At 38.4% G+C, this 10,701-nt stretch overlaps 1 protein-coding gene across 2 annotated transcripts in view; it reads right to left on the minus strand.

Moving 5' to 3' along the window:
- Window positions 1-10,126, minus strand: part of tpk2 (thiamin pyrophosphokinase 2) — a 51,560-nt gene extending 41,434 nt beyond the window's left edge. For both annotated transcript variants that reach the window (XM_030423586.1, XM_030423587.1), the window contains exons 1-2: window positions 9,810-10,126; window positions 9,484-9,725 (exon numbers count right to left, since the gene is read on the minus strand). In XM_030423586.1, coding sequence (XP_030279446.1) covers window positions 9,484-9,725; window positions 9,810-9,879 — 312 coding nt within the window. In that variant the 5' untranslated portion in view covers window positions 9,880-10,126. The remainder of the gene's footprint in view (window positions 1-9,483; window positions 9,726-9,809) is intronic.
- Between the last annotated feature and the right edge of the window lie 575 nt (window positions 10,127-10,701).

Below are 10,701 nucleotides of genomic sequence, written 5' to 3' on the forward strand. Positions count from 1 at the left end.
GATGATATGACTCCTGGATCTCTTTTGATGGAATGTAGTTAAGTGATATTATCTGTGTTTTCGAAATATTTACTTTATATCCTGAGAGGTATCTATACTTTTCTAAAAGTTTCATCAATGCAGGGAGTGAGTTGTTTGGTTTTTCTAAGAAGACTATGATATCATCGGCAAAAAGTCCTATTTTGTGTTCTGTTCCGTTCACCATTACTCCCTTCAGTTCTTCGTTCTGACGGACTGCTTGTGCCAACGGTTCTACGAAAAGAGCGAACAAAGTGGGTGATAGGCCACAACCCTGTCTGGTAGACCTTTGCAAATTAATTTTGTCGGACAAAGTTCCGTTTATTTTAATTTTGGCGGTATGCTGTTGATATAGAGTCTTTATGCATTGTACTGATTTACTGTTAAATCCAAATGGTTTTAAAACTTGATATAGAAATCTCCAATTCACACAATCGAACGCTTTCTCTGCGTCGATACTTACTAATATAATGCTTTGTTTTTTCTGTTGCGCTTCATCCACGATATGTAGAGTTCTTCTGAATTTGTCCTGCGCTTGCCTTCCGCTTATAAATCCTGTTTGATCTTCCTCGATAATTTCTGTTATGAAAGTATTCAATCGTTTAGAAATAATTGTAGTGTATAATTTATAATCCACATTTAGCAACGAAATTGGCCTGTAATTCCCACAGTGCTCCTTGTCTCTTCCTTGTTTATGGATGACCGTAATGATTGCTTCAGTCCAGGACGGAGGTATTTTATTGTTTTGGAGTGTCCAATTGAAGGAAGCTAAGAGTAATGGTGCGAGCTCATCCTTGAACACTTTGTACCACTCTATGGGGTAGCCATCGCTGCCCGGCAATTTATTATTTTTAAATGCACTTATTGCATCATTTACCTCTTCCATTGTAATATCAGCCGTTAGCCTATCATTTTGGATATTACCGATCGATGGCAGGTCCAGTGAATTCAGAAACACTCTCATTTCCTCTTCATCCGCAGAGTCAGGCTGTGTATACAGTTCCTCATAGTATCTCTGAAAGATTTTCTCTATCTCCTCTGGGTTGTGAGTTAACTCACTTGTATTTGGATCTCTGATTTTACATATGTTGCTTAACACTTGTTGTTTTCGTATTCTTTTTGCTAGCAGTTTAGTGGCCTTCGAGCCTGCTTCATAGTAGTTCTGTTTCACAAACTTATTCCTTTTTTCAACTTCTTCCAATAACAGGTCATTTATCTTTGTTTTCAGTGTCTTGATCCGTTGATAAGTTTTTGTATCCTTTGTATTCTGATATTCCTGTTCCAATTCCCTCAGATTATCTGTATACTTTTTATATGCCTCTAATCTAACTCTTTTCACATGTGCTGTTTCAGCTATCAGTTTTCCCCTAATGACAGCCTTCATGGCATCCCACAATATTGTCGGGTCCACCTCTCCATTATTATTTTCCTCTATATATCTTTTTATTTCTGCTTTTACTTTCTCTTTTCTTTGTTCATTATTCAAAATTCCTACATTGAGTCTCCATACTGTGTGTCTTTTCCTGTCGTTTATATTAATTTTCAGGTAGAGAGGGTTATGGTCTGACACATCTGCAGCCCCGATCTCACATTCCTTCACTCTGAAGCTGTCACTCTGGTACATCAGGAAGTAATCTATCCGTGAATGAACTTTATGTGCAGCTGAATAATATGTAAAATCCTTAAGCAGAGGATGAAGGCTTCTCCATACGTCTACCATTCCCATCTCCTCCAGTGATATGTTTATAAATCTCGTTAAATGCCCTTTATTCCTTTTGAGGCTCGTCGTATCCATATTATGATTCATAATAACATTTAGATCCCCTCCACTTATTAAGATTCCCTCTGCTTCAGCGGCTAATACATCGAACAGGGATTTACAGAATTTTTTGTCACTCTCAGGGGGTGCGTATATATTTATCAATGTTACTGGTTCGTTTTCTAATCTACCCTTTACTATAATATATCTCCCCTCCCTATTTTTAATCTCTTTCTCACAGTCAAATTGAATCATGTTTGATATTAAAGTTACAACCCCTCTTCTGCATCCCCCTTTGTATGAACAATAATATAGATTCCTGTAGCCATATCTTTTAAGTTTATCATGCTCTGTCTGTGTTAAATGGGTCTCCTGCAAAAATATAATTTGTGCTTTTTCCTTCTTCAGTTTTGTCATGACCCTCTCTTTTTTCTTTGGTATGTTCAGACCATTTACGTTCAGCGACATTATTTTGACATTGTTAGACGACATTATGTATTACTACTCCCAGAAAGTGCACTCCCAAACAGTTCTGACAACACACTCAACAACAACAATTAGTAACATAATAGAAATCCGGGAAAACAACTTCGAAGGGTGGGGGGGCTGCTCCTTCCTCCCCAAATCCCCGTTGGTGGGTGAAGGGGAAATCCTCATTTCAAAGAAAGGGCCCCTTCCTAGACCTAAAACTGAGCCCGACTCTCGGTGCTCCATAGCGTCTAGACAAGTCCAACTCAAGTAACCTGACCACTCCCAGTCGGCTCTTTTTAGCTTTTAATAACAACAAAAGGGAAATAAATAAAAATAAAAATAACAAAGGAAGCCTGATCAGATAATCCCACCATGTATCCGTTTTTCTGAATCAGTCGTTTAAATCCAATATGTGAACATGGTCCCGTTCCATAATTTACAGATAATGTTTGCTGCTTTTCAGACCTTTCATCGTCTCTTTTACTCTGTCAGATCGTGTTATTTATCATTGTCCATACCTGTATTGACCCAGGCCGATTTTTCACCCATCAAGGCCTCTTTAAGATCTCCATTGGAAATCCTGTAGTTTTTGTCTCGCTCGGTGCGCTGTGCCCCGGCTCCGTCTTTGCCCCGTCACTCGCTGCCACTCCGGCTCTCCTTGCGTCCTCCCGCCCGCGGCAGGTTTGGTGTCCTCGCCAGGCATGTCCACGGTGTAGCCTCTTTCCTCCATGTCTCGTGCCGCTTCTCTGGCGCTCCCATACGTCCTCACACCGTTGTTCCAATGAATCCATATTTTTGTGAGCGGTGTCTGGAAACTGATTCCTTTTTCTTTTAACACTTTCTTGATGCCCATATAGGTCTTCCGTTTCTGGACGATTTCAGTGGGGTAATCATGGTCAAAGAAAACTTGTTTTCCGCCCACCTGCATTTTCTTCTGCCATGCCTTCTTCAAGACTGTTTCTTTCATCTCGAACTGTAGAAAGTTAGCCACGATTGACCTGGGAACGGCACCCGGTCCCGGTTTTGGGGCGAGGGCTCTGTGTGCTCTTTGAATCTGAAGATTAGTCCGTTCAGGCAGTTCGAGTTCGGTTTTTAACAATTGTTCCAAGTATTTGGCAGCGGAGTTGCCCTCCATGCCCTCCGGTACACCAAAAATTCGGATATTGTTTCTCCTTGACCTCTCCCTCTCTCCTGCTCCCACATCTCCGCCAGTACACCCTTCGCGTCCGCCTTCCACTCTTCCAGCTCTGCTATGCGTATTTGGGCCTCAGCAATGTCCGTCCTTTGTGCCTGTAGATCACTGCTGGCCTCTCTTAGCTTACGGTCAATTTCCTGTCGGAGGCTACTGATTTCTCCCTTTATCTCTTGTTTCAGTTCGACTTTAAGTGTAATTAGCTCTTGTCGTAGCTCTTGTTTAAGCTCTCTTATGTCGTTACTGATTGTGGCGAGTCCAGCCCGGAGGGTCTCTGCCTGGCCTGGCCGTCAGTATTCTCCGCTGCACCTTCTTCGTGTTCGCTAATATTAGCTTTAGCAGCGCTTACAGCTGTAGTAGCGCTAGCAACGCTCTCGGAGATTTCTTCCATTACGAGCTGCTTTTCAGCTTTGTTTGGCTTTTCAGTGTTTTTCCGGCTTCCTCGTTTGTTTCCTCCACTCATGTCCTACTTTCATCTATCGAGTTACATTAGAATGTGGATTTTTTTAAAACCGCCTGGGGAGAGCCCGTAACTAGTCGTCTACACTCTCCGCCATGTTCCCGTCAGTCCCTCAACTTTCTGGACTTTAATACACTAACCAATACTTTTAAGATAAATTGGACTAAGCATTTTCTAAAAAACCCTCTCTCAATTTGGAATTTTATTCCCCACTATATATTCTCTCGCTTTGGTGGTCTGAGCTTTATTTTGAACTGTAATTACGAAGTGGACAAACTCCCTGTAAAACTATCGACTTAATAACTCCATAAGCAGGTCCTTTTAGCATGGTCTCTCATATATAAGCACAATTTCTCATCTCACATGTATCTCATTTGGAATAACAAAGATATTTTATATAAAAACAAGTCACTCTTCTTTGAGAGTTGGGTACAGAATCAGGTTCTGTTGGTGGGACAGCTATTTAACGGAGCGGGGCGACTTTTCTCTTATAGAGAGTTTCTGTCAACATATAATATTCCAGTTACGCCACGAGAAATTGCAATTGTATTTGAGGCCATTCCATCAGGCTCAATAATGCTCTTTAGAAATACTGGCAGACCTCCACCCACTTCTGTCTCCTCTCCGCTGTGGCTGAATAATCTGTTGGAAAAATCTGTTTCTCTAAACTTCCTCGAAATAATAAGAACATTTGTGCCTTGTTTCAGAAAGAAATTGTATCTATTCCAAATGTTACGTTTTGTTGGAACTGATTTGTAAACAACATTGACTGGAAAAAAGTTAATCAGATTTGTCATTTACCATATTTATAAAGACTTTGCTTTATTGTGGGAAAATGTGGTATTTTGCGTTTATAGAAGTCAAAGTAAAGAAAATATATACTTCATTATAAATGTATTCATTCTGCTGGCAAAGTTCCACATTAATAAATGTAAATTCAACAGTAGAAACCTAATTTTACATCCTTTTCCCATGAAGTTGTACATTATATTAATTTAATACTGGCTCCAACAACAAAAAAGCAGTTAAAACTGTCAACATATGGTCCTCTTTCTCCTTTTAATAAGCCTCCCCTGGCAAATCCTAATTTTGCCTTATCTGTATTTTATATGTTTGTTCATGATTACATATTTCTGTCTTTGTACCAAGTTTTGCAATAAAGAAGACTTGGGAAAAAAAAAAAAGTACCTGGAGAGCAACTGCTCAACTGCTCTGCAGCCGCCTTGCTCCCGCGTTAACTTAAGGTGATGTGACATCGAATGCGGAGCAGGAACCACTCCCATTCACGTCATCATGGACACATTTTAACCAGCATGCATCACGATTTGGGCAGCCCTGTGCAGCTGCTTGATCTAGAACTCGTCTACTGGTATCACGGGGCTAAATTTTCTTCCAACTCATATGTTGTACGTCACTGAACCTAATAAGCATTAAACAAGGTATTAATTTCCCCTGTGATAAAAGGTTGGATGGTTAAGTTATATTTTTTCTGATACTGAAGGGACACTGCCCACACATATCTTTGCGGGCTTTTTCTCATTTTTGACTTCTCTTCACTCAGTTGGACTTCTTACTGTTCACTAGCGGTTGCTAGTTGTGGTTTAAAATGAATGTTGATTTTTCCTGTATTTCCTTGAATGCTAGGGGCTTAAGAGATATCACTAAGAGAAAATCTATTTTTTTATTTTGTAAGGGTAAGAAAGCAAACTTTATTTTATTACAAGAAACACACTCAAAACCTGATGATGAAAAATTCTGGATTAATCAATGGGGAGATAAAATCATTTTTGACCATGGCTCCACAAGATCAGCTGGGCTGGCCATTCTTTTCTGTAACTCTCCTGGTAAATTGGTGGCCTCTAAATCTAGTAATAATGGTCACTGGCTAATCTGTGTTTTGAAAATTGATTAACAGTATAGTATTCTCGCTAATATCTATGGCTTTAACAACCCAGCTCAAAATAAATTTTTACTTACAGAGCTTTCTGATAATATTAAAAATCTAAACATTACATGCAAATGTAATTGTGGGAGGAGATTACAACATGGTTTATGATAAATATCTGGATAGATACCCTTCTAAATGTCAACACAGCTCTCAGAACCCTGCCTTATCCCATTTCTGTGGCAATCATAACTTAGTAGACCCCTGGCGCTTTGTAAACCCTAACACTAAACAATACTCCTGGTTCAAACCTAATAATACATTAAAATCCAGAATCGATTTCTGGTTAATTTCTGCTTCAATGATGCATTCTGTCTCAGACTGCTGTATGTCAGCAGCTCCTCTATCTGATCACTCGGTTATTTAAGTTGAGTTTTAAACCCCCTGGTGGCTGCTGCAGAAACAAGGGCTACTGGAAATTCAACTCATCCTTATTAAATTGTCAAGCATATTGTGATGGTGTAAAATCTCTAATTGCTGAAGTGATGGCTGACGACACTATAATATCCTATGTTTCAAAGTGGGAGTTCTTAAAATTCAAATTTCGAGAATTTTCCATTAATTTGGGGAAATCATTTCACAAAAATAACAAACAAGCAGAACTTAATTTAATTAAAGAAATAAACATTCATTGTAATAAGGCATTACCAACTGACAATGATAAACAGAAATTACTAACTTTGCAAACAAAACTTGATGAGATTTATCTCAAAAAAGCAGAAGGGGCCTACATAAGATCCAGAGCGAAATGGATCGAAGATGGTGAAAGAAGCACAGCTTATTTCTGTCGATTAGAAAAAAGAAGGCAAGAGAGAAATTCAATTAAAACCTTATTGACTCAAAACCAACTATGTACAGATCCAACCTTGATTACAAAGGAATTGACTTCCTTTTACAGTAAGTTATACTCGTCTGCCTTCTCTGCAGTTGATTCAGACTCCTTTTTCAACCATATCAAGGATCTTATCCCCTGTATTGAAGATGATTTTGCAGAGTTATGTGAAGCTGATATTACTATTTTTGAGCTGGATAAAGCTGTAGACAACCTGTCTTTAAATAAATCTCCCGGCTGTGATGGCCTTACATCTAATTTCTACCGACACTTTTGGGATCTGTTAAAAAATCCTTGTATTCTCATGTTAAAGGAAGCTACTGATAATTTGTCTTTTCCTCCCACTATGAAACAAGGTATAATTACTTTAATCCCCAAACCCGGTAAAGACTCCAAAATATTGGATAATCTTAGACCTATCACGTTATTGAACGCTGATTATAAAAGTGTAACCCTTGCTTATGCCAATAGATTAAAGAGTAAACTAGATACAATTATAAGTGACTCCCAATCTGGATTTATGAAAGATAGATCCATTCACAACAACATCCGTTTGGTGATCGATCTCCTAGATTATAAACATTTAATAGATGATGATGGCTTTATTTTATTTCTTGATTTTTATAAAGCCTTCGACTCTATCGAACACCCCTTTATTTTTCAGTGTTTAAAACTTTTAGGCTTTGGGAACAAATTTCAAGCCACCATAGAATCTCTTTATGATAAAGCAAATAGCTCCATTTCATTACCAGGAGGTACATCACCAAGATTTGCTATCAAACGTGGGGTCAAACAAGGCTGCCCTATCTCTCCATTCCTCTTTATAATTGCCACTGAAATGCTTTCTATCTTTATTAAAAATTCAGATATTCCTCCTTTAAATGTTATGGGGCTACCTGTTGTCATTAGCCAGCTTGCTGACGACACGACCATCTTTATGAAACACCTAACTGAGACACCCAAGATAATACAAGCAATTTATACGTTTTCCAATGCCTCTGGGCTTAAACTTAATTTGAACAAATGTGAGTTGATGCCAATTCATCAAAGTGATTTAACAGAAGCATACAATACATACATGTCAAATATTTAGGAATACATATATCTAAAAACCCAACTGAAAGAGAAAATTTGAATGTGTGGAGTCTTTCTTACTAAGTTGGAAAGCATTTCGAGATGTATCTATCCAGCGTATTCGTTGGCCATCCCTAACAGAGCCATAAAGAAGGTCAACCAAGTTAATTTTGATTATATTTGGAGAAAAAAATGCACTATATTAAGAGAACAGAAATGACCAAAGAATACAAAGAAGGGGGCCTACAAGCTATCGATTTTGATTTCATCAATGGAACACTGAAAATTAACTGGTTAACATCTTTCCTGAATAATAAGAGCTTCTGGTATCATATCCCCAGAGAAATTTTCAAGAAGCTTGGTGGTATTGATTTTCTATTAAAATGTGATTTCAATATTCAGAAACTTCCGGTCAAATTATCACTGTTTCACCAGCAAGTCCTTTTATATTGGAAACTTTTGTACAATCATAATTTTACCCCACACAACACACCGATATGGAACAATAGATACATTACAGTTAAAAACAAGTCGATGTATAAAAAGGACTGGATGGATAAAGGTATTTGGTCCTTAATTCATTTGACGGACGATGATGGGCTTGTGATGACATATGAACATTTTTGTCTTAAATATGATCTAGCAGTTGATCGTAACTCCTTTGCTTCCATAATGAGAGCCATCCCTGAGCCTACTTTAAATTTAATTCAAGGGACTGTTTCGAACTCAACTCATATTTCTCCTAATCTTCCACATCTCCTAGTTGGAAACTGTGATTTCGAGAGTATTAAAATTCCTAATAAAACAATTAGAAAGATGCTTGATGACATCACACACCCTTTACTGTCTTTTCAAAACTTCATTAAACAAGTCTTCCCCAAAGATATCATATATTCTTTACGCACTAAATACTTAAAATTTCCCATAAATCCAAAAGCGAAAGAAATCCATTTTAAAATTTTAAATGGTGTGTACCCATCTGGTGAACTATTATGACAGAGATTTGGTTTTGAAACAAACAAATGTGAATTTTGTGATGATATTGAAACCTCTGATCATTTTTTTTTTCAATGTATGTTTTCTGAAGCGCTCTGGACTGATATGCACGACTGGCTACACACAAAGATCCGACTTGAACCCTTTTCTCAAAAAGACATTATCTATGGAGTTGTTATGGACAATAATGAATGGGACTTTCTGGTAAACAAACATCCTCGGAAAATTTTACATACACAAGTCTAAATACATGAAAGTGAAACCTAGGTTCTATGTGTTTCATAACGAGTTTCTCTCTTTCACCAATGCCCTTAACATAATGAAAAGTAAATATGCAATGAAACTTTTAAATTTATTTGAAAAATATGCTCTGCGACAAAAGCCCTAGCTAAAGTTGTTTACTTTATTTTATTATTTTTCATTTATTTATTTCTCACGAAAAGTCTGTATTCTGCACTCCTCAATGCACCTGCTCCTTTGGAATGTTAAAATTGATGTAAGCCATGTTGTTTGAACATGATTTTGTCAAGTAAAGTTTGGAAAAAAAAAATAAAATGTTGTACGTCACTGTTCACGCCCAACTTCGTGCTTCACGTCACGTCACATGTTTACGCCTACCCCAGTGGCGGCTTTTTTGAAAAGAAGGAATATTATACCTCCCTTTCACATAGACAAGACGGCAGATGTGGCGCATTTTCTAATTTTCTAGAAAATTTAACTACCTCATCTATCTCACCTCATCTCTCCATCCTTTGAGGCAGGGCAGGGAGCCCTCTTGTCGCAGAGTCTGTAGGACGGCGTCCATGGCCTCGGATCTCTTCTCGTATGAGTCCAGACTGTGACAAAGTGACACTGCGCCATCGTGTGGCGGACTGAAAACCTCTGGAAACCGTTCCAACAGTGAGGCTACATGGGGAGGAATCCAACCTATTTGCGCTTCGCCTATCTTAAACCTAAGGCAGTTCTCACGATTGGAGACTGTGGAAACAAGTGTAGAGGGGTTACTTTAAAAACAGCACAATGTCGACATAGTTACACGACACCACACAGTCGGCCGCCTACCTGGTAAATAAAAGTTGTTCATTCGGCGGAGGAGTCGGAGCACTTTTTCTGACCAGGCAGAGTTAGCCATTTAAATTTTAAATATGTCAACGGCTTACATTCACGCTGCACGTGACTAAAGGAAATGGGCGGACAGTAGAGTCACAGATTAAAACAACATGCTACATTTTCACAAGATTTCATCGTTCATTAGTAAATACGTGATAACAACACCATGATATTGTCGCAGAATTAGCTACACCCGGCTCCGCACAGCAGCTAATACTGCGCGCATGCGCGCATTTCTTCTTCTTCTGCTTCTTCTTCTTCCTCCTCCTCCTCCTCCTCCTCTTCTTCTTCTTCTTCTTCTTCTTCTTCTTCTCCTCAAGTTCAACGTGCATGCCGCCACCTACTGTACCGGAGTGTGTATCCTGAGAATATCTATATGTCTGTCTAAAAAAAAGCAAAAACAAAACAACTAAGCATACTAACAAACAACATGAAGCTGCAAACAGTGATTGTGAATTCAAACATTTATTGGCAGAAACAAGTAGTTCCAGTGACCTAAAATTAAAGCCACAAGCAGCAAGTGGGTGTCAGCCTTCCAAAGCTCAGCAACACATTTTCAAATTAAAATGGCTTTATTGGCATTACTGTAACAAAATACAGTGTGCCAAAGCAATGCGGGTGTTAATATTATGACATAAAGAAAATCTATACATACGCATTACAATACAATACTGAACGTATACATTTTGTATAGTGTATTGAACTGTAACAGCACAAGAAAGAACAAAACCAGTCAAATCACATGAGCTAAAAAGCTGGTTTAATTCTGAAGTTAGACCAACTACATAGTTTCATGAAATGAGATATACAGTTCCAACAAAACAACAAAGACTCAAACCTGTAT

The sequence above is a fragment of the Sparus aurata genome, chromosome 7 (genome assembly GCF_900880675.1).
Source record: "Sparus aurata chromosome 7, fSpaAur1.1, whole genome shotgun sequence".
Lineage (NCBI taxonomy): Eukaryota > Metazoa > Chordata > Actinopteri > Spariformes > Sparidae > Sparus > Sparus aurata.